At 36.2% G+C, this 25,053-nt stretch overlaps 1 protein-coding gene across 9 annotated transcripts in view; it reads left to right on the plus strand.

The window, feature by feature from the left end:
• Positions 1 to 25,053, plus strand: part of PPFIA2 (PTPRF interacting protein alpha 2) — a 287,306-nt gene that overhangs the window by 217,644 nt on the left and 44,609 nt on the right. For all 9 annotated transcript variants that reach the window (XM_058023315.1, XM_058023311.1, XM_058023314.1 and 6 more), the window contains 9 exons: positions 3,812 to 4,033; positions 4,659 to 4,805; positions 6,603 to 6,737; positions 15,891 to 15,974; positions 16,350 to 16,481; positions 17,435 to 17,497; positions 19,468 to 19,559; positions 21,897 to 22,032; positions 22,501 to 22,721. In XM_058023315.1, coding sequence (XP_057879298.1) covers positions 3,812 to 4,033; positions 4,659 to 4,805; positions 6,603 to 6,737; positions 15,891 to 15,974; positions 16,350 to 16,481; positions 17,435 to 17,497; positions 19,468 to 19,559; positions 21,897 to 22,032; positions 22,501 to 22,721 — 1,232 coding nt within the window. The remainder of the gene's footprint in view (positions 1 to 3,811; positions 4,034 to 4,658; positions 4,806 to 6,602; positions 6,738 to 15,890; positions 15,975 to 16,349; positions 16,482 to 17,434; positions 17,498 to 19,467; positions 19,560 to 21,896; positions 22,033 to 22,500; positions 22,722 to 25,053) is intronic.

Below are 25,053 nucleotides of genomic sequence, written 5' to 3' on the forward strand. Positions count from 1 at the left end.
AACCCACAGCAGGCATCCTCTTGCTGTTGCTCTTTCCCTTATTCTTCCCATGAGAGGAGGGATGCAAGTGCTGCATTGCTGGGTAGAGATGCCATTGCTCATAAACCTTTGTTTGCTCTTACCTAGCACAAGGAAAGATGTCTTACACTTCTCTTGATCCTTTCAGTCCAATGCCATCCAGATTTCTCGTGTGGCTGAGAAAGCTGTGGAAAGGGGCAGGAGCAGAGGCCAGAGGCCTCCCAGTGTGTGCAGCAGTGAGCACACACGGCAGCTGTGTGCACCTGCCACGTCTGTGGAAGGCAGGAAAGATGAGGGGGGAATTTTGTGATGATGCACTTCTGCAGCATTGAAGTCTCAATAAGTAAATGTGATAGAAACAGATGGACTGTTTATGTTGGGTAAACCAGTTAGCAAAAAACCCTCAAAGCTTTGAAGCATGTGAGCTGCTTGTCACATTTCTTTAGTCGAGGAAAAGTAGCCATTGGTCTTAGATTATTTCCTGAGAACTAGGTGAACTTAAGGAGTGTGGGTGGCCAATTGTAGCTTTTTCATGACCACTTTTGATAAACAGCATCCTAAAATTTGTTGAAGACTTCATCTGGATGATTAACTTCTAAGAGAGATCTAGGCACCATGTACATTTTTTTTTTCTCTGCTAGAATGTTTTGACCAGTTATAAAGTTTTCTTTATCATTCCTTCTTTAAAGATTTCCTCCTTAGTTCAGATTACTTCCAGTACTTTCTTTTCCACCACCCCAATTTGACACTATTTCTTTCATTTTTGGCCATTTGGGGTAGTATAGGGATATGATAGTTAAGAATGTCTATTTTGAAACTTTTTTTTGAGTATACTTTTCTGAAAAGTTCTCCTGTAGTGCTTCAGGTAATAATTAGCAGATATCCATTCAATTTCATTGTTTCAAACATTCAACTAATAGTTTATTTACAAAGGATTGTAATTATTATAAAGCAACAACATTGTAATTGATTTATTAATTGCAAGGTGTTGAAATTGATGGACAGCATCCACAACTAGAAGCTCCTTAAATACCAGGAAACAAAAAATTTCAACCAGATTAAAAAAATTCAGCAAGAGAATGAACAAGAAAAAAAATCAAATATGGACATTATTCATAAAACTGATGATAGAGAAGATGCTGCAGTTCTGCCCTTCCAGCTTATTCCATAGGAAACTTCTCAGGAGAAGGGGAGGTTCCTGTTCCTTTCACTCATTCAGAAAGTGAATTGGAATCACCATCTACAGAATGACTTTTCCTTCTACTGACACAGCATATTTTCACATTCTTGTTCAAGCTATTTTTGTGGGAGAGAGAAGGGGAATTATTACCACAACTGTTGATAAAAGCCCTCCTTAAAAAACTGAGGAATGTTATATCAGGTATTTCTTGAACTAGGACTTAATAACTTTCTACCTGTGGTCTTTCAAAGTGATTGCTGTATGTAGTGTTCCTATATAATGGATATATCATAAAATAATAGCAAGGCATAAAAGTGACAAAATGTCAGTTAAAATCCCTTGGTAAACTTCTAAAGCATGCTTCAAAATTCAAAATACACCAGATTTTAAACTGGTATTTATGTCTTTACAAAAGCTTTTTTAAAATCCTGATCTTACTCAGGAAAACAAAACTGTTGATATTTTTAGTAAGTTGGAAATTTAAAATACCAACCAGCTCTATACATGAATACAGGAAAAATTTAAAGCAAAGCTGAATGATGATTAGAATTAAAGCACTTGGTGAAAAGAGTTCCTCAAAGAACTAAGAGGGAAGTTAATGTGCATGGATCAATTACCTGCATACATAATTGTCAATCACAGCATTGGTTTAGTGGTGAGAGACAAATGGTAACTGCAATATCACTTGTCTTTCCAGAAATCTCAGATATCAAGTAAATTAGTAGAAAAAAATTGTTATTCAGACTTAATTTCTATGAGGTTTAGTTATTCATATCTTAAGGAAAAAAGCTTCATTAATGAAAGGAGAATACTTCTCTTGCAGTGAATGTACTCCCAGATCCCACGGGTTGCCATTTCATAATTAACAGGGTTTGTGTCACATAAGGTACATGAACATATGCCATTTATTGCATTTGAGATTTGGTTTTTGGCTTATTATAACTTTGCAGCATTCCTGGACTGCTCTTTAGAGAACTGCAGGGCAAATTCCATGCAAGATAAAATTTGCTAACCTGTGGAAACTGCTAAAACTTCTGTATGAGACTATAACTGTAAAAGAGATTATAATTGTCATAGATAAATCTTTATCTTAAATTTTCAAAATTGTCAAAGTATGATGGTTTAGTTGTCTTATCCTGTTTGAGAATTTGAGTATGGTTTAATTTGTGACTGCTACATATTAATAGCATTTTGATTCAAGCAGAATAATTGAACACGTTCAAAATACCAAACTAAGTGTAAATAAGTTTTTAATTTGCTATGGTCGTCTTGCCATGGTGTCCTGAAAGTAAATCAACAATGGTTCATTTGCTAACATAAAATATCTAAAATATAATTAGATAGTATAAAGAATACAACTTTTGAGCTGATTTACTTGATGTAGTGAATTTTTAAAGTAATTTTGTTCAGTCATGAACAGTGGGGCAAGTGATCTTGATCTGGGTTCATTTTATGGCTGTTTGAGAAAAGAATGCTGTTGAAGCCATTATTTAATTTTCTTAGAATGTGCCAGAGGATTTCTGTATAAATATATTTAGACAATAATAGTACAAAGTGCTAATGAAAGCTGGTTTCCCCTCAGATGCTGCTAAGAATTTTTCATATCTACATTGATGTACACATTATCACCTGAGAACAATAAGGACCTTTTAGGATCAGTACTTCTCTATGATGTTTAAAACTGTAGTTACAGCAAAATATTTTGCTCCTGTGCTTCATAATATAAATTTTGCTGATAAAATTGTACATAATCAAGAAAGTTAATGCCAGGTTAGGCACTTTGGTTTTATTTTTTCATGTTTCAGGTCAAATCAAATATTTCTGATATTTTTTTGTTCATTGTGCCTGGTTTTTTTCACATGAGAGTGTTAAATTCATATGAAACCATAAGCTTAGCCTATGCTGGAAAAGATTAATGTTAATATCTGTTGAAATGAGGCAATACCAGCAAGTCCTGCTGGTGAATGCACTCCTATCCTGAAATCATTCATTTGGAATATAAATCATATTGCTGAGATCATATCCCAAATGCAGCATGTGTTACGGAATTTTGATTATTTTTCCTTTGTAACTATATTCACACCAAGGCTTTTAGCAGCACATAAATTACTTCAGCAGAACTTGTTTCTAATGTAAATCTCACCAGTATGTTGTCCAGACTGAAAGCACTTTCTGGTACACTGAGTTTGTGATTTATTAATGTTGTTTCCTGTCTGCAGCATGGTATATTTTGTAAATGATATAAACTTTATTTAAGTTAAAATGCTATGTAAGTTTAGTTAAGACCAATGAAAGCAAATTGATGACTTTTAGAAGTATTGTTGTAATCTGTACTCAAATAGTCATAATGCCAAACTAAACCTTTTTATGTGTAGTATTCTGCTCTTAATGCAAGCGTTTACATCTCTCTGTGATGCTACTTTCTGGAATTCAATTATATGAATTAATGTTCTGTGATTTTTTTTTGTAGCTATACCTATCTTATCTACTGTGAAAATGTTTTTTCCCTTCCTAGTTACTTTGATAATTTCTAAAATAGTCTTTTCTTTAGAAATTCTTTAGCTAGAGCCCACGTTAAAAGATAATTAATCAATGTTTCTTCTCAATTAACAGCGCCTATCCAATGGCTCAATAGACTCAAATGATGAAGCCAGTCAAGTTGTTGAGCTTCAGGAGCTGTTGGAAAAGCAAAACTATGAAATGGCACAGATGAAGGAGCGTTTGGCTGCACTGTCTTCTCGGGTGGGAGAGGTAGAGCAGGAAGCAGAGACTACGAGAAAGGAGCTCATTAAAACAGAGGAAATGAACAGTAAATACCAGAGAGACATTAGAGAGGTAAGGAATTCACCATGTTCACCTCATATTTCCTGATTGTTGTTCCTTTGATATCCACTGCAAACTGATAGAGGCCAATGTATATGAGCAGCAAAAGTTGAGCACTGATGAAAGCCCTTAAACGTAGGAGACAGAAAATTTGAGTAATGGTACCAGAAATGTATTCCTTTCTCTTAATAAATGAAAGTAAAATTTAAATTTCGATCTCTTTCATCCTCTTAAATTGTGATGTTTCTCAGTATATCATCTCTTAGGCAGATGTTCTCACTATGCGTGGATGGTTGGTGTCTAGAATCTATTTTAGTATTCATTAGTTATCTTCCTGTTACACTGTTCCTTTTCAACAAAAGACTGGGTATAGTATCAGTGCCACAGTTTAATTGGCAAGGTGGAGTTGTGTCATAGGTTGGACCTGAAGATCTCAAAGGTATTTTCCAACATAGCTGATCCTGTGATTCTGTATCATAGCTACAAGAAATCCCAAAGAATTCTCTTTAAAACTGGAAATAAACTACTGAGCCTACCTTACAATCCGGTCTACTGCTAGCATGAAAATTAAACTGGTATAAAATTATGTAGCATTTCAATTGCATGGTTCCTGATGGGGCTTTTTCTGTCACATTAGGCAATGGCACAAAAGGAGGATATGGAAGAAAGAATAACTACGCTGGAGAAGCGCTACCTCAGTGCTCAGAGAGAATCCACCTCCATACACGACATGAACGACAAGCTGGAAAACGAGCTGGCCAACAAGGAAGCCATCCTGCGCCAGGTGCTGCACCTGCATCAGCCACTTCTGTTCTTCATGCACAAGGAAAACTGATGGCAATTTACTACATGGGGTTTCTGTTAGGTTAATCTGTTCAGTTTTAATCCACACATCACTTGATCTAAAATTCCTAAATTGTTCCACATCTCTAAATTTCGGATCAGCTATTACAGCTGTGTACAATAATTTCAATGTGCACATTCAATGTTGGAAAATAACTGTATTTTCTGATAGTCTTGCATAAGTGCACACAGTCTTATTCCCTAGGTAGTGGAATATCTTGGCTTCTTATGTGACAATTTTGGAATTTTGTTTTCTAAAAAATAGCTTGAGCTGAAAAAATTCCTTTCTGCAGAAAAGATCAGAATTTGCATACAATATATTCTAATGATTTTACAAATGAGTAGAGTGCAAATACAATTTTAAAAAGCTAAATTAACTGAGAATATGTTTTAAGAAAGCTTATAACATGACTGTGCAGCTTTCTCTCATGGTACTTTGTTTCCATGGTGATTCCAAATCTGGAATGTACACTGAGCATAGAACACTGGTTTGTAATTTGAAGAGTATGATATAAACTGAAAGCAAACATGAAGTGAATATAAATCATACTGTATCATTCAAACCCAGCCTCAGCATCAGACTTTTTTTTTTCCTAGCATGTCTTTAAACGATTTAAAGTTCTATATGGGAAATTAGCCTGTGTGATGTGATAATTTCTGCTTCTATAATTGTATGCAGATATATTTGCACACACAAGCACACATCTCCCTGTATCTGTGTGTGTATATATGTATTTGATACTTCTTCAGGGAAACTAAACCATCAGAACTCAAACTCTCCAGCTTTTGCCAGCTTCCTTAGACTATTTTAAGAGGTGTCTTCAATTGTCAGGGGAAAAACCACCCAACGATGGAAAAAGTAAGGTACTTGTATCTGAGTTCTTATTGTTGCCAAAGTCAAGCTGTGCTGCAGAGCTCTGCCTGCTCAAAGCAGGAATCAAAGCAGCTAGGCTTAGAGTATACATAGTCAGACTTAAAGTTGATTTGCAGCATGGAGATGAGAAAAGCCTGGCTTTCCATGCTTTTTGAAGGATTAAAAAAGAATCTAAAATCACACTCCTTTTTCACTTTTGTCTTGTATTACCTGGATTGAACAAGAAAGCAGCCACCATAAAAAAATCTTAATTGTGCGCTGCATCTCAGTAGGCCAGAAGATGCTGCAATTATAAAAAGTCCTCCTATTTCCCTCTAATAGTTATCACAGCTCACTCAATTTCACCTTCGTAAAATGAGATTTAATTGTAATGAACGAAATGTCAATTTTAACTTTTCGTAATATGTGATTGCCATTCATTCAGAAAATTATGTTTGGCAATTTATTCGGGGAATTCTATGCTTTCAGAATTGTACTTCTTTCCCATTTTAGCTCATATGTACATTTTTTCTGTAAGGTGGACTGTATTTCCATTTAGAAAATCCTCATTTTACTGGTGCCACGTACTATTATTTTGCCAGATAAATACCACATCTATCAGTGGAGCTTTTTCTTCTTCATTAGTGCCATCTTACAAGTCCTTTTATTCACCTTTGTGAGATCCTTGAGCCTCAAATCAGTAATAAGACTGGCAGCCTACATTGTTCCATGCTTGAGTTAATACCTCTCCAGTAACCTCTCCCACACTAAGGGTTGTCTTGCTGTTAGGGAGTTTTGCTGTCATTTCACTGATACTTTAGAAAGGGAAGGGAAATCCTTAATATTTATTTTTTTAATACTTGTTTTTCTACCTTTGGCTTTCAGTTGGAAGACAAAAACAGGCAGCTGCAGGAGCGTCTCGAGCTGGCTGAGCAGAAGCTGCAGCAGACGATGAGGAAAGCTGAAACCTTACCTGAAGTGGAGGCTGAACTGGCTCAGAGAATTGCAGCTTTGACTAAGGTACTGAGAAATAGGCTCACTTCAGAAGCCCCATTGTTTAACACTGATTTGCAGGCTGATTCCTCACCTTAAGGACAAAACAAAGGTAACATTGTGCCAATTTGAAGGAAGAAAATGTTTCTTGATAAACATGTGAATGGGAATGGTTTCAATGCCGTGTTTGTAATTCTTAGCATTTTTATGACAGGAAAAGTAGTTATTTGTAAGTTAGCCTAGGCTGTGCTTACAAGGGAGTCATGTATTTCCAGTACAATTGAGCATTACTTACGCTAGGAGGACTCATTTTACTGTGTAGCAGTTTCTAATTTAAGGGTAGGCAGTGAGGGAAGTCCCTTTCCTACAGGTACTTAGTTCTTCTGGATGTTTTCCTATACTATGTATATAAAAACATCTAGTTTTATTGCAATAAGTGCTATAAAATCAAATCCTTGTGGCACGTGGGATCATTTGGGCAACACAAATGAAGGCAACTTGCAGTACATGCTTACAAGGTTTGCTTTGAATAATTCTTTGTATCATATATCTGCAAAGAAAAATGTGAAACTGAGTGATTTTCATTTTTTTTCTTATAAATTTGTTATATGGCTGCTATCTTACAGAGAAAAAAGAAGATAAATTTTCAATAATGCTTTTTATATTTGGACTCTGATGCTTTCAGGTGTGCATGTAGTTAATAATATAGCTCAAGTATTATCGCCTTCCTAAAGACATATAATGTGGTTTATGCTTCGTCTCTTGAAATCAGACACAGAAAAATGCATTTAAGACACTGTATAATATATAATTCTGATATATCTAAGCTTTCCTTTCTCTATTGCCAAGGAATGCTTCTATTTATGTGCTTAGCTGTTTTTAAAATTGATGGACCTTTTGCAGGTCCTTTGTTTTTCATATTTAGTGAAGCCTTAAATGCTGAGCAGCTCATTAATAAAATCTGATTTTTAAGTAATTTAGTTAAGCAGAAGAAACAAAGAAAGGAAGGCTTTCAGTAATCAAGGGTTTGTGCTGTCACTTTAGGTTTGTATGAATGGGTGTCAATCTGAAACAAAGTCTGAAAATTGGGGGAGGTGGTGGGGGGAGAAAGGCAAGAAGAATCAGCAAAAAGAGCTACATGAAATACCAAATAAATTTCATTGGATCTTAATAAAAATTCAGGTGCACAGAAGAGCAATCCCTTGGCATTTTAACTTTTTTTCTTCCAATTGTTTCTGATTCAGCAAATAATCATATATTCTAATGCCCTCAGTAGCTTAAAAATACTGTTTTCTATTTTAAGAGGATTTTTCCTGAATAAGTTCTCCAGCAATTAGCCACCAGTAAGTATTTGGCAGTCTCAAGCATGTCTTTTCTTGCAACTGCATTTTTCCTTGAACATATATTAATGACAAAAATTGTAAGAAGAAATCCCATTTCAACCATGCAGAACACTCAGGGACTTCCATGAGATACTGTTGTTATTGTGACCATAAAGCTGCAATATACATCTCCGTTTGTCTTCTTACATTATTTCATGGGATGTGGTTAGAGAGCTGTCAACAGAGCTGATGATCCACCCCATTTCACTTTGATATACCTGATCAAAGTTTTTGCCAAGCAAGAAACTCTGAGAAATAGGTTGTAATGCTGGTTCTGCTCATTTCTCAGTGATTACATAAAAAACTGAAGATATGTGTTTCATTTAAAATTGTGCTGCCTTGGAATATATGACGTGAAGAAGAATGTCATAATTTGGTCAATAGGCTAAATAGGCCTGTGACCTATGTGTTTATTTTTGTGTACAATTTCTTTGCAAACTGCAGAGCTTATTAAAGTGCTGCTTTGAGAGCTCTGGAGTTTAAAGTCCATTACTTTTCATGGATCACATAAATGAGGCTCTGAACCAAGGATGCTGTTATCACTGTGGCTTACTTAAGCAGTTTTAAGTTAGCTAGCTGGTGTGCTCTTACATGTGGTCAGCTATTCACTGACAACTGCAAGTCCTGCCTGAGGGGCTGAATAATGCTTAATTAATTTTGCCTTGGTTGGACTTTGTGCCAACATACCTGCTGTCTGTAGCACTCAAATTATCTGGCTTCAGAATCCCCAAAGCCTGTCTGCCTGAGCTGTGTGATCACTGCAGTGTCTGTGTGTACCGAGTAAAAGAGGAGCCACCAAATCAGCTACTGTTTCTGCACTAAAAAAAAAAAAAAAAAAAAAAAAAAAAAGTCAAAACTGATTCTCCTTCCTTTAGTACTATCTCAGTGAAAGTGGCTTCTCTGAGATTAATAGGGTTACAATCATATGGAAGAGGTGAGTTAAGCCAAACATGCTTTATGTGTATTTTAAAATAAAGTAATGTAGGTTATCTGATACGCTGTGGGTAAAATATAAGAACAATTACTTACATGTGGAGATAAATCAGAAAAAATATGTTCTGGATTTGTCTGTGATTATTCCCCACCTCCACCCCAACCCTCATAGATTTAAAAGTTGCATGTTGCAGTTCTGCATTCAATTTTTTTAATATTCTTGCTCATAATAAATCCAGGTTGGGATTCTGCAAATGAAGGATATAAATTGCCATCCTTCTATCGTGTCAGTTTTTAAAATTAGTTGGTTTTCCTTTTTTTAGGTATATAAGCTAGTGATATGTCTTTCTGCTACTTTTCCATGCCCAAATTAGTTCGTAAGGAGTGAACTTCCAAAAATTTGGACTATACAGTGAACTTGGATAAGTACCCATAAATTTAACTGAGTCATTTGAACTTTTCTTTGGCTTTGTTTTCACTGTGTTCTGCCCATTGGGTGACACCTGGAGGGTTAGTCAGCCCCTGGCAGACTAACCTGGAACAGCATGATCCCATGTCCTGTACTGTCCCGCCTGGCCATCACACCAGTACCTGTCTGGTCATGACAAGTGGCACAGCTCTCAGCATGTATCCCAAGATTTAGATTCCCATGACTCATTGAGCCACCTTCTACTCACTCTCACAGTATTGATCTGTTTGCCTGCTCTGGAGAAGAGGCATTTCCTAGTAGAAAGAACCTTCCTCCTGTATTAACCTTTCTTTATCCCACAAAATGTTTATTTTCCCCAGAAGGGACAGACATTGGAGCATCCAGAATCTTCAGATGGTTAGTCTATCAAACACAGTTTCTCCTTGCATGTGTTCAAGGAAGGGGCCTGTTAGGGCCGGCCAGCATCCACCTACTTCCATTCACTCACCCCCACTAGCAGTCCTTCCCCCCCTGGGTGCTTGTGCAGCAAGGTACCAAGTCACTTCTCTGATCACAAGACATTTGACACCATCATTCCTGTATGCAGGTCACCAAAGTACCAGCCACGCTTTTCAGCTGCTCTAGAGAAGCACTGAGATGGAGAAGAGGAAACCATACCATAATAAACCACATTTAGCATAGTAACACCTTCAGTTAATTTTAAAGGTGATAAAAAATGACTTGAGAGTTGGAGGCAAGTGGGACATAATGCTTGTTTTGTGTCAGCGTGGGGATGTGGTTTGCTTTAAGCAGGGAAGAAGTTGCAAAACAAGTAAAAGGAGTATGTCTGCCATGAAGAGGATGGAAAGAGGGGAAAGAAGTTCCCCTGCAAGGAGTGGATATAGTTAATACAGAAATCTCTCTGAGAACAAGAGAGAGAAAATATGATGTGTTGACAGGAGAAGAAAGTTGATAAATCCTCTTAGAGGCAAAAAAAAAAAAAAAAAAAAAAAAAAAAAAAAAAAAAAAAGAAAAAATCTTTGAAGGGGAGGGAAACCAAAGAAATTTTCACATTTACAATATCTTCTGTCTTCTCAAAAACACCCCTCTTACTTTGCTTCCCTTTTCTTGGGAGACTTTGCCCTGATAGGAGGAGGAAATGAAAGAAGCAACTCTGACAAAGCTAAATTGAAGGAGGTGCTTACTAAAAAGATAGAAGGTACAGAAAGTAGTGGGAAAACAAAGGAGGGGAAAGAAGATGTGACTATCTAGTGACTGAAAGGTTGGGGTTTAGAAAAAGGGGACACCTGAGCCAATTCATTTTCTCACATTGTTAACAGGTTAGATGTGAGCAAGGAGCTGATAACTTTGTGAGCTGTTGCGACTCTGTCACCTTGATCACCTATTTTCACCTTCAATTTCATAGTTCAGTTCAATAATGCATTATTTCTTTCTTTGTGAGTAACACCTTTATTCCAAGGATAGACTAAAGCATAGGATGCCAGTAGAAAAACTGGAGAGTGCAAGTGTTAAGAAAGTGTCAAGGTCTCAAAACTGAGGGAATTGATTGTACCATTAGAGAAGTTTAGATTTGTTCCTGCAACTCAGCACAAAAAAAAAATATGGCACCTATATTATACAAGTGATTTCTGCATCTGAATATGGACTTCTTTCTTTTCAACTAAGTTACAAAGACCTAGAAAATGTGCAGTGCCATCAGTAGCAGATGATGTGAAAGCAACATCTTTTTTGTGGGCGCATTAGCAGCAGGAGCACCAGCAGAGTTTTAACAGGGCTAGAGATCACACAAGCTGCTTTGGTATTCCCTCAATGCAGAGTTTTCCTGGCTGTTACTACCTTGTGCTGGCTACTCCATGGCCTAGAGAGTGCAAAGTCAATTTTAAGACTCTTCCTGGTTTCTCCTAGGGGTCAGATATCATTAGCTTTTGTCCATATATTTTTAGTTTAGTTTAAGGTGCATGATTTCCCAAATCTATTTTTAACTGAATGTTCTGGCTAAGTGCTTTAAATGCTAGTTGCTGAATATCCTGCAGTGTGTCTTATTATTCCTTCTGTACAGAGTAGGAGCAAACAGGCATGCAAGTCTTACATTGAAGAAAGAATGTAGGGTAAGGCCTACCAAGCAAGTAGTCATGTAAGCCCTACTTTATGGTTTTTAACTCAATTAATTCATAGTAAAAGTAGTTGGAAGAAATCCAGCTTTTCTTTAGGAATCTCAGAGTCCACAGTTGTCTGTGCTGTCTCATGTGTGCCTAAAATTCTGCTGCGAAAGCGTGACAAGCACTGGTGTCTCAGTCTCTGCCTTGTGCCTCAAACTACAAAGCTGAGATGGACACATTCAGTACTTTATAGGCTGCCAAGTCTCTCAAAGAGTTTATTCTTTATAATCTCTGGGTCTCACTAAGGCAAATGAGGAACAAAAGAGTGTAACGGCCACAGGTATATCAATCCTGAGTGGATGCGCTGGGGAAGTCCTTAGGGAAGGATTTGCAAATCCCTTATCTAACAACTGACTTGCTACAGGGGATTTTTTGTTTGGAAGGGTCTCGTTGAGACCTGGTTGGGGGCCTTCCTCAATATAAAGGGTGGTGGGAGGTGTTGCAACCCTCATTTTGGGAGTGTGTTCCAGCTGGGGACACAGGTTTCTGGAGGTCTTTGTCTGCAGTGGGTTCCTGCAAGCCAGAAAAGATGGGAGTAGGTACATGTGCTTCTGTCTGCCCTTTTGATTCCCATCCCTGCTGCAGGGAGCTCTGCCTACAGTTGGCACATAATAACCAGTGGTTAAAATCACTAAGCAGCTTTAGAGCCCAGAGTAGATACTAAGTCTGTGCACCTGTGCTTGCTCTCTGCCAGACAAGCACTTGAGCCTGATTATTGAATATTTTGTCTATGAAATAATTCAGTCCTTTTAGAGTGATACAGAATAACACTTTCAGAACAAATGGTACATAAGGGAAACATAAAATATTCTAATGCATTTGCAGTGTTTAGAATAATGACGTTTGATTTGGTTCTAAGGCATCTTGAATTTTAATTAATTTTCAAGTTTCTCTGTTCTACCAAAGAGATGAAAATACCTTGCTGAATTATTAAAGCAGGAAAAACTTATGAAATAATAGGTAGCTCTAAGAATCTTAAGGGAACATCATGTTCTTTCAAGAATATTGTCTATATAAGAATTCAGATAACGTACATAATTCTGACAATAATTTCATTCCTTCTCTTTTTCCCAAAAATTGTTAGACCTAATATCACAATTATTTTCTGCATTGAGAAGATCTGCTAGACAGATAAGCTATTATGGCATGGTTTGGACTGAAAAATTTGCATTTTATTTTGAAAAAAAAAGATTAATTATACAGCCAACTAGACAGACTTTCTTTTCAAGGACAGGTTAGCACCACATTTCAGAGGATGTGAATGAGATCCCTTTGAACTTAGTGGTTTTACTTTAGTTTTCTTCATATTTTGCATTAAGCTGCAATAAAGTGTATTGAAGTGATGCCTTAAGCTTTAGCTTTCAGTTTTCCAGGCTCTGTACTGCAGTAGTACATAACTCTGACCTTCATATAAAATGTTAGCACGTTCTCCTCACGGTTCAGTTAGGCAAAACAATCCTTTTCCAGGCAGAGAACCAAGAGGACCATTGCAGCCTCATGCCCAAAAGTTATAAACAGTGAACTGAGAAGGGCATTCTGGGAGGATGTGGCTTCATAACCTGAAGCTGTAATTGGACATTTAACCCTAATATGTAAATGGACCAAAAGTTATAAAAGTCTAAAAACTTGTCACTTGTTGTCCATCTTGGATGTAGCCTTGGCCAGGCTCTTGTACTGCCCAAGGAGTATCTTTGAAGGCCTTTTAATAAATACCTGCCTTATTCCTTTAACTCTCTACCCTCTGTTCTAGGTGGCCTCTCAAGGCATCAGAAGCAGTGAAGTTTAAGTAACTTGCTTTTAAGTTTCGCCATCTGCTTATGAAGCTTATAAGGAGTTTAATTTTGTAGGAAGGTGTCCCCAGTGGGTTCTGTTTCTCCCTCTATGGAATTGGCTTCAAAAGATGCAGAATTACTTAAGTCTTCTCAGAGCTTTGGTGATTTCAATTCATCTCATGACCCTTGCAAATGGATTAAGGGGTGGCCTTGAACTAATGCTGCAGCCAGATCTCAAAAGGGGAAAATTCTATTCTCTGTGGAGCAGGATAAAACTTGGTCACTCTGTAGAAAGACATCTGTTCTGCAGTCACAGAGACTTAACTTGTTCAACCCTATCTCTCTAACTACCCAATTGGGAGAGGAAGGAGTGCATTGGCACTGGTGTGCTGAAACCAGCTAATAAGCAAAATGGAGAGATAAGTTGAAGAAGACCGTAGGAGTATTGTTGGTGGTCCAAATTGTAATAAACAGAAAAAATATTTTAGCTACTAAATAAATTCAAGTACATCGCAATATGCCTGCTTCATGATCAGAAACAAGAACTGCACTTCTAAATTAGTTTAATTACAAAGACTTTCCCTTAAATTTTGCAAGAATATGAGTTTTATGAATATACTATGAAAATAATACTAGTGGTCTTCAAGGTTAAGCACTACTCATGTATTTATACAAAGCAGAATTTTATGTGGATGTTTTCATATAAAAAGCTGCAGTATATGTTTATAAATTACTAGATCACAGGATTGCTTTCTGTATGAATTTTTGGTACCAATAATACTACTGAATTAAAGTTATTGTTAATTTTAAGTTATTATGAACATCTGGCATTACTTTGATACCTATTCCTAATTAATCTGATGAATCATTAGTAGATAAGCATATGAAAAGTAATCTCACAAAAATACAGCTGTAAAATTAGTATATCTTGTGCATATTAAAGTTTGCTCATCTAAAGATGGAGTTCAAATCTCTTTTTGAGAGGGTGAATCTGACAGAGTGAAATAACATTTGACAGGCGCGAGCTCACAACTCAGTCATCAGTAGCACTCTGTATGCCTTATGCACATTCCTGTTTCCATAGCAACAAAACTAATATAGCATTTCCCTTCTTTAAAAGGGCTTTTTTAGTTTTTGAATAATAACATAGACTTGTTTGATATGACAATAACATGAATATTCATGTTTTGCCACAAATGACCCAATTAAGGTCCGATTCTGTCAGAAATAGTAATGAATCTTTGGTTGGATTACCATCTCTATACGCAGTAATAACTTTTCATTATTATTAATGAATTTTTATTTATAGGTTCTTCTTTTATCTGATTACCTTGATCTTCCAAAGAGATTCACCAGGGTGGATCTTTTCAAAGGGATGAAAAGTATATTGTTTGTTTGGATGAAAGGCCTTATATAGTGTATTCTAAAATGGCATATGAAAGCTTGAGCCTTGTCTCTTTTGGCATTCTTTCTGCTTTCTAGAAATTAGGGAATGTACCATGACATTTCATAGTGGTGTAACTGACTGATCCATTATGTAGTATTTATGCATTGTAATCATTCCTTGAGAATGGTAGAAAAATTATGCAGGAATTTCTGATGTTGGCCTCTGAACGTGTGGTTCTGGTGTTCAGTTTACCAAAACTAAAAAAAAAAAAAAAAAAGAAAAAAAAGAGAGAGAGAAACAACATTAGATTAGACAGTATCGCTTTGATTCCTCTCTGTAGTCATGTGTCATCAGCCAGCCATCACTAACCTTGTAATTCCATGTGTAGGTTGATAGCTTCTTTAGCATTCCATTATTTTCAGTTTCTCCACATCAACTGCATCTTTTTCACCAAGTATCAGTGTAGTTTATTTCATGTATAAATCTGTCAGCTAAAAGTATTAAATTCTCAGTCACACTTTTCTTTTAAGCATTCTGTGCTGTGTTCTGTTCAGTGTCAGTGTCTTTAGTTCTGATTTTTCAATTTTGTCCCTCTCCTTTTCCTTGACTTGTTAGTCTGATCCAACCTCTTCTACCTCATCTGATGATTATCAATATGTTATGGAAGCTAAACTACAAGAAATGATCTCCATACGTAGGAAGGTAGTCCTACTGGACTTTACTTTCTATTGCTGAATAGAATCCATCTGATTTGTTTTCATTTTAAATTTTTTTTTAAATTGATAATCAACCATCGTGCAGTTCAGTGCTTCAGGAGCTTACAATTTTACGATGGCAGGTTTGTGTTCAAACCATGCACAGTCTGCATGTTACATTTGGCTGATTTCATTGCTCATAAATAACTCCAATGTTTTGCTGATGCTTGGATGTAACAGGCCTTTGTAGCTGACACATTTCAAGCAATGCTGTTCAGCTGCCTGTTTAAATAAAGTTTATTTTCTGAAAACTAAGTTTGCAGTTAGTAGTAGCTTGCTTTATGTTTTGTTTAAACTTAAGTGAAATAAAAACTTCCAAAAACACCTAAATTACAGAAAGAGTTTTTCTATTTTTTTTGCAGGCAGAAGAAAGGCATGGAAACATTGAGGAACGTATGAGACACTTAGAAGCTCAACTTGAAGAGAAGAATCAGGAACTTCAAAGAGTATGTGCAAACAGCTTCTGTGCACTTTTCATTTGCCAGTATAGTGCTACATTATGTAGTTCAGTAACTACAGCGTGTACCCAGTGCTACATTATGTACCCCAAACTACCTATTTGTAAATATTCTGTTTGTAGCACTGCTGGCAGCATCTTTCTACTTTACTTCACCATCTTAATACATTAATTTATGTCCAGTTGCAGAGTTGAAAGCATTCTGCTGTTACAAAAATGAATGTGCATTAATCAGTAACTGTAGCTACATTTCCTGTCAAATTCTTTTAGATGGTTACAGTTAGTTGTTTTATTTTTAATTATACATATCTGTACTGGTTAATTTTGGACCCTACCAATCTGTCTCATCTATTCTCCGTTAAAGGCAAGGCAAAGAGAAAAAATGAATGAGGAGCACAACAAAAGATTATCAGATACTGTAGACAGACTTCTGACAGAATCCAATGAGCGTCTGCAACTACACTTGAAAGAGAGAATGGCAGCACTGGAAGAAAAGGTACAGTACAAAAAGCAGCATAAAGTTTAGCTTAATAAAGATCTCCCATATGTTCTGCTTTTATCAGGACGGAGGCATCATGCTGATTTTGTGTTACCAGTATTACCACACATGTGGTCCAACTTACACATTTGACTCTTAACTCAAGAGTAGGCTCAAGTGTCTTCCCGGACAAGCTGCGAGAATGCTGAATATTTTGAGTCACATGTTTATCAACCAAGAGCCTGATGAAGAGCTTGGAAGGGACCAGTGTGTGACAGGCTGCATGAGGCAGTGAGAGAAGGTGGATGAGAACAGAGGAATGGCCATTTTAGATGTGCCATCATTTCAGTGTTTTAACATGCTGATTTCACCTCACTTCCTCTGGGAAGAGTTAAATGCTGTCACCACAGGAGAAGGAGCATCTAGCCTTGGAGAGGGAATGTTATTCACAGATTTTCCACTATGTGAGACAATGTTGTCCTGCAAAACTCAAAGCTGCTGACCTTTGTATTTGCCCTCTTTAATCCCTCCCTCTTCTAATTATTCACCTTCAGTATGGTCTGAGGGGAATCTTTCGGTGTTTTTCAGAAGGGTATTTCAGAATTTCTCAGAGGATATACTTCTGGTTTATATCATTGAAACAAAATGTGGTATGGAGTGAGAAATAGGCTTTCCAAAAGAAGTTGTTGGGAGAATTGGTTGTATAAGATGAGGCATTTGGTCAGTTGAACCAAGATGCAAAGTTTTTGCTGATCTAGAAGACACATGTTCCTACATGTTTGAATTCTTGCAGAATTTAAAATTTAGTATAATATAAAAATATGATTGAGGTGAAGCATTAAAGAATTTAAATTTTGAAGTGCAACATATATGAACTTTGTAAACTTGTACATGAACGTAGTGATATCTGATACATTAACATATCTCTGATTTCCTTCTTGCTTATTTTTTTATCTCATTTTTATTTGTAGAATGTTTTGATTCAAGAATCTGAGAGTTTCAGGAAAAATCTGGAAGAGTCCTTACATGATAAGGTACTGTAAAATACTGTGATTTTATCTGGTTTTATCAAAATATGTAATATTATTATTTGGAAATATGTATATGGAATATTAATTATCCAGCTATGATGAAAAATCTTACTAACATAAATGAGGATTTCTTTAATCACCTAGATGCAATAAATAGCCTTAGAAGGTCTCTGACAGTTGTTCTGAGCTAAGTTCATGGTTGATATCCTAGCCTCAGGAAGTCACTACCAAAATTCATGTTGATTTTACTGGCTTTGGGGTTTCTCTCTATCAGTTTTAATTCTGAAAAAGTCTAATTTAACAGAGATACGTGCATAACTGGTTGCACTTTCATAGTGAAGAATGTAATTTTTGGGTTCTATGCAATTCTTTTTAACAAGTGCAATGGCATTATGCTAAATATAGCTGAAAGTGACCTTTTTTCATTCTTACAAATTAACCTCTAATGCTGTTTAGTGAATCAGTCAAATTGATTATAAATATTTCTTCCAATCTCAGATATAGGATTTTGTTTTTGAGTTATTCCTGGCTTGAGTGCAGTAGGATGCACAAATGTGTTTGCATTCAGATTCACAGAAGTGGTTTTGCAATGTATTAAATCCCTCTAAAAGCAATTGTACCGAATTTTAAAAATATAGCTCCATTTTATACTAATATAAAAATATTATATGGCATCAAAAATCAAGGCCTTAAAGGAAAATAACAAGTGAGGTATCTGTTAAAAAAATTTTTACTTTCATCTGCATTTAGGTAACCTGTAGAGAAAGGCAGTAAGATTAAAGTACCCAAAAGGACAACCTGTTTCAGCGCCCCACCACCCTCACCATAAAGAATTTCTTCCTGATGTCTAAAACCTACCCTCTTTCCTTTTAAAGCCCTTGTCCTGTCACTACATGTTCTGACCCCAGAGCTTCTAAGTGTCCCCCATTGAAGGGATTCTTTGTTCGATGAAGAAACTGATGAAACAATTTCAGATAGATGAACATAGCATCAGATGTTAATAATCTCTAAGTAACTAGCAAGTGTTACCAGTAGAGTATCAATCGTCTCAGTAGTTCTGTTCAATCAAGAAATATTTTAAAAATACTCTAATACTATTTCAGTAATTATGTACTAATAATTCAGGAATAATACTCACTGAAACAGATATTATTTATAGATAGTATTATTTATAGATATATTATTTATAGATATTACTTATAGATATAGAAGATCCTTATTCCTAGCCTTTTGCTATACTGAGCATTTTAAACTCTAGGAAGAGCAGTGTTATATTTTCATCCCATGCTTGTTCTTAATTTGTTTTAAAATTCTTTCCTTTTACTTTATTTAGATAACAGTTATTTGTAGAATTTGGGAACAGTGCTGTTTTCCCTATTGGTAGCTGTAAATAGTGGGGGTTTTTTAGTTAGTTCCAAAAATCCAATTTTATGGCAAATAGTCACTTTTGCCAGCAGCACCTCATACTAGAGTCACATCAACTCAATAAGACCAAGACATACAGCTGCAGTTCAAGTCATCTGAAATGCAGTTTTCTCTAAGTCTGGGTCTCTGTCAGTAAATAGAAAGGCCAGTATGCAATTCCATGGTGTCATAAAATCATGTGGGGTGGAAAAGATGATCTCAGAGATCATTGAGTGCAACTGTTAATCTTGGTCTCTATAGGGCAAGTGATGAGTCACACAATGACCTGTGCCTGGCTTTATGGTAGGAAAAAAAAGTAAGTTTCAAGTACAAACTTGTCCTTCCAACACATCCAGGCAGTGGTAAAACAGCAGAGTGCTATATCACCTCCTTTTGATGTGTATGTCTTGTTAGTAGTAGTGAGACTTAAATGAGCTTTCTTTTCTTATTATAGCCAATGTTCCGTTCAGTATATCTTTGCTTGCTTGTTTAACTGTGCAAGAAAAATATCTCATAAAATAAATGTTTTTTGTTTCACAAGTAAGCATATCTTACTCTCTTATTTCCAGGAAAGACTTGCTGAAGAAATTGAGAAACTGAGGTCTGAACTGGATCAAATGAAACTGAGGGCTGGTTCTTTAATCGAACCCACCTTGTCAAGGTGATATTTTGTGACAAAGATTTTCTCACTTTAAGTTGAAATAGATATAAATGTAAATTGCAAGCATTTACAGCAGGGATGTGTTCAAGCCACGCATAAAGGTGGCCATGTATTTCTTTTAAAATGTAAAATCCTTGCAGTTATTTTTACTGTTGCTTTTCACTTTTTTCATCAGTACACAGGGCCTTATATCAGTGAGGATACACTGAAATAAGGAGATTAGCGAAAGTCTTTTAAATTATGAAATGTTTTTAAAAGTATATCCAAATACACAACTTTTTTCCCAGACCTTAAATATAAATTGGAAACAATCCTCTTTAATGCTGATCAACATATTTATGATCATATTTGCTCTATAAATAATATATTTTCTTTTTCTTTATTAGCAAGGCATAACTCAGCTGTACTTAGTGTCTAGCAAAAGACCACAGAACTTAAGCTGAATGTGAAGATATTATTCAGAGAGATCTGAAAACATCACAATCAGACATTAAACATTTTGTCTCTTTTTGATGGAAAATCAATATGGGAAGAATAGTGAGACAAATGCCATAAAAATAACCACTAACAGCTGCAAAGAATGTATCATTCTAGAAATTCCTTCTTGCTTAAAAGTGTCCCTTGAGATTAAATTGTTCCTTTATTGATAACTGTGTGCCATGTGCTGTTTTCATAACAAGCAGCATGTCAGTTTTTAAAACCTGCCAGCACACCTTCCAGACAAAGCTCATGGACCAAGACTGAATTGGGAGCATTGTATTCATCTAAACATTACTCTTGTTCAATGGGTTGGTTTTTTCCATCAGCTATTGCCTGCCCACTGATGTCCTCAGACACCTTGCTCAGTACCTGGACATGGTTTCTCCCTCAACCTTTTATTATTTCTTGGCATAATATTTTTCTATATGTGGAGAAGTGTAAGCTGATGAAATTCAGAATGTGATGCTTTTAACTGTTTGAATCTTTGTTCCCTTGGGAGTGTGACTACAGGCACACAACACATTTTTCTTGAAAGTGCTGGCAGGACAGAGGCTACTGAGCTGCTGCAACAGCAGCTTTGGTTTTGGGAGCATCCTTGGAGAACAGCAGCTTTCCTTGCTGGGTAGATGAATATCATTAGCTTGTGCTCCATAAACAGGAGCTGATTAGCCCTTGTCAAAGGACTGTTTGAACTTGATAAGCTATCTAAATATCTTGGGAATTCAGCAGGTTCCACTAAGCAGTGTGCTTTCCCTGACCTCATGAAGATCCCAACTCTCTCAGGCACAGCAAGCTCTGAGCATTAAATACTTCCAATTCTCAGCCTGTATTCACTTCTGTATTGGCTGGAGTTTGTGCTTTCAGGAAAATAATGAAGCTGGTCAGCAGATGAATATCTACAGCTAGAGACTGCAGCCTGGACTGTTTCTTGTTTCCTGCCAACTTGCTTCACAATTGCCAAATATTATTGATTATGAGAACAAAGTTCTATTGAGCAAAATTACTGTACACAGAAGATAAAAACTGTCACTTCCCTATGTGGGTTTTTTGTTACATTTCAATTTTTACTGTAATCGTGCTATTCATATATTTTTAGGTGGAGATTGCAGGTGTGTTGAGAAACAGAAATTGTTCAGGTGTCTACTATTGTGGTTGAATTCTCAAATGGTGCATGGAGCATTTGCTCTTCCACCTCAGTTCCACAGCCCATGGTTAGGATGCTTTTGCTGCACTAAGCAGTGCACTTTTGGTGCTGCTGTTTGATTAAGGACAAAGAGGGACCACTGTTGGTAAACAAGAAAAGAGGTGCTGAAGTCACCCTGTATAAGCCTCACAGCAATATCCCTAGACTTACCAGGGCTACAGGGAAAAATGGGAGTTAAAGCACTGACAGTGTTGACAAGTAAAGATTAGTAATTCCTAAACAAGGTTAAATAGCACAGGTCAGTTTGCTGATATTTTCATTTAATCAATATGTTCACTCATGAACATGTAACATGCTTAGAGTAACCTCAGGCATATTTATGAATATACAGGAAAATACATTTAGCTGCCAGTTCTAATTATCCTGAAATGTGCTTTTTCCTGTTAAAGTTTTGGACAACAAGTTTTTCTATGCATGGCTTTCATTTTTAAAAAACAGAGGTTTTATTGTTTGGTTTCTCCCTAAATTTTTTCATAAAATTATTTCAATTTTTCACTTTTAAATTATGTTTTGTGATGTGTTTTTCTCATTTATTATGCAATACATGAAAGTTTGCTTGAAAAAAGAAATCTGTGTTGCTAGACTGAAGGTCACTGTATTGTTGTTGTTATTCCTATTACTCTCTCAGTCCACTTATGTAATTCTGTTTTTAGACCTCATCTGGACACATCAACAGAGCTGAGGTACTCAGTGGGCTCACTGGTTGATAGCCAGTCTGACTATCGGTCAACTAAAGTGATAAGGCGACCTAGAAGAGGCCGGATGGGAGTACGCAGAGATGAACCAAAGGTTAATCCCCAATTCCTTCTCATACATTCTCTGATAAGAGAATGTGTTTGAGGCTGTTAAGCTTACAGTTTGTGGAGTTTTCTTCCGGAAGAAAACAAAAAACAAAACCAACAAACAAGAAAACCCAACACAGAGTTCAGGGTTTTTTTCTGTACCCACTCAGTGAACAGTTGTACAAAATGACAGCAGAAAATGTTGAAGTTTAGACGTCAGAGTTCAAACATACTTGATTATTTGTCTTTCCAGAGTATCTTTTTGTATAAATTTTCCTTATAGTAATTTGATACCTAAATTACAATTATGTGAATATACTTTATTCTATTTGCAGTAATACTGCGAGCATTAATGGAGCACTTCTAATTGAATAAGTATTTCGAAGTGTTAGTTGCTTTCCTTTCCCATTTATTTTGAAGTTCAGCTTTTCAGTTTTCTCTGGCATAAGCCATGCATGTTTTAATTGCTGCTCAGGTAAAATCCCTTGGTGATCACGAGTGGAACAGGACGCAGCAGATCGGTGTCCTGAGCAGCCATCCGTTCGAAAGCGACACCGAGATGTCGGACATCGATGACGACGACAGAGAAACGCTGTTCAGCTCCATGGACCTGCTGTCACCAAGCGGCCATTCCGATGCCCAGACCCTGGCCATGATGCTCCAGGAGCAGCTAGATGCAATCAATAAAGAAATCAGGTGTGTAGTCTGAACCAGCTGGGGTGCACTTGGGGTTACAGCTTCCAGCTTCCTTTAGTGCTTGAGTTCAGGTACCATTCATGGCAGTTAGGAAACAGCTTGTTCATTTAGAGGGTTGATAATGTGTCTGCTTCCCAGAGGAGAGTCCTCTGTGAAGATAACAACTGAGTTCTTCTTTCCTAACCATAGAAATTTCTTTCAAAAAACATTCCAAGTGAAGAACTGTTGGCCAGTTGGAGAAAAGTAAGTTAGAAGAGGCTAACATATGGCAGATTTCACGAATTATTGTTCACAGTCCTTTTTTCAAGGTCTTTTTCACTGTTATACATGACTCCACTTGCTCAGTAACAGCCTCCTATTGGAAATATTTCATTTCTGTGCTCTTCATGCTGTCTACTTGCAATTATCCCTATGTTAAATCTAATAGAAGCCATGAATTCTAAGACATGGTTTTGATTTTCTCTGTAGACACAGAATATGATTTTTCATGTTCCAAGTTGGATTATAGTGCTTGGATATAGGTAATGAATAGAATATATATTAATAGTATTTGTGCAAATTTAATGGAGTGGTAGAAATATGGTTTTATTTATAACAATCACCTAATTAAAACATGTCAAATGACATGTTTTAATTAAGTGATTGTTATAAGTGAAACCATATTTTAAGGCTAAAACATTCTTACATGTTTTCAGTAAGGGCAACTTTAAAAAAACTTGGTGTATGAAAAACATCCCCTCATTAGTGACTGTTCTTGTAGAAGGAGATGAAGGAAATTATAGTAAATGTGTGAGGGACCTTCTGGTAATACTATAGACAGAAATACTGTGGCTAGAAAAATAATCAAGATAGATTGATTTGCCAAAAGACAATCAAGGTAACTTTCTCTGATCAAGGTAACTTTAAAGGAAGAACTCTGTTGGAATATATTGAATTTGAGTAATTTTTCTGTTCAGGGAAAAACATTTTATTATAAATCTCGAGCTTTGCGTTTTTTACTCTCCCACAATGTGTTTGTTCAGATAGGATTACACTGCTTTCTCAAGCCTTTTCCTACATCTGTCAAGATACAGAGTCAAAGACATATTTTGGTGTTGGGAAGGTAAATCTCCTTAAAACAGTGTACATAAAAGAAACAACCTTATCCATATTTTCTGTTATTACAAGGAAGTCAGCACTGTGGCCAGCTCAGGAAGCTGTAGATGTAACATTTATATTTGTTTTTAAACAATACTAGTCTTTTGTTGGCTTAACAATACAGTAAAGCTTTCACAAGGAACAGTACTTCCAGGTGGGATATTATTTGTGCCACCCTGAATCAGATCACTGTTGTACTTAACCCAGGGTCCTGACTCAGATATTAGGTACAGTTTTACCTCAAAAGGGAAGCAAGGGTGCACTTTTTATACAGCCATTTTTACAGGAAGTCTACTGAGAGTAGTTTATTTTCTCAACTCCTAATCTTGTACTGAAATATAGGCTTTTATTATCATAGCAACTATTATTAAAGGACTAGATATGTCATTTTGTAAATTTTTTATATGGTTCAGGAAAATCATTCTACAAGTATTGTTGTATAAGCTGTACTGCATTTCATGTTTTCTTGGTTTGTTTTTTTTTGAATTGACAAACACGATAAGGGCTTATCAAATTTTTTGAGATATCAAAATAGATTAAAAATGTATTTTGCTTTAGATTTGTTTTATCATACAAGATGATTCAGGATTTAGATTACTAAAATGAAAAACACTGTTATAATTCCCTTGCAAAATATTATTGGCCTTTAAGTTTCTTCCCTGCATTATTCCAAGAAGAGCTGCATGTGTTTTATACAAATTCTGAAATTGATGTTAGGGAAGAAGATTCATCACATCACAGGAGTTTTTTAGGTTTCTATTTTCAATGTATTATGGTTTATTTATTGTACTTGCTTAATTTCACTCAGAAAAGTCTGGTTCTCAGTTTCAGCCTCTCCTGAATTCGTATTCTGTCATTTAACATTGATCTCTCATAATTTTTCCTCCTCTTTGCAAAAAAGGCTACTCCTAGCACAGGTTTATGGGCAAAGGACTTGTAAACAAATATTTTACTTTAAAGACATTTTTCCATTCGAGGTACAATCACAATGGAAGTGTCCTGTTGAGGTGATAGACACTTAAGAAGCTTGTATTGCTTGCTAACAAGAAAGTGATTTTAACTAAATTCATTTTAAAACACAGGGTTTTAGAAACAGCTATCATTTTTTCATCAAACTGTAGGGGTAAAACAGACAATTTGTTTTACACGTTCTCTTGTTTTATTAATAAGGATTATTTTAGCAATTCCCTTCTTA

The sequence above is a fragment of the Melospiza georgiana genome, chromosome 4 (assembly GCF_028018845.1).
Source record: "Melospiza georgiana isolate bMelGeo1 chromosome 4, bMelGeo1.pri, whole genome shotgun sequence".
NCBI classification, from domain to species: domain Eukaryota; kingdom Metazoa; phylum Chordata; class Aves; order Passeriformes; family Passerellidae; genus Melospiza; species Melospiza georgiana.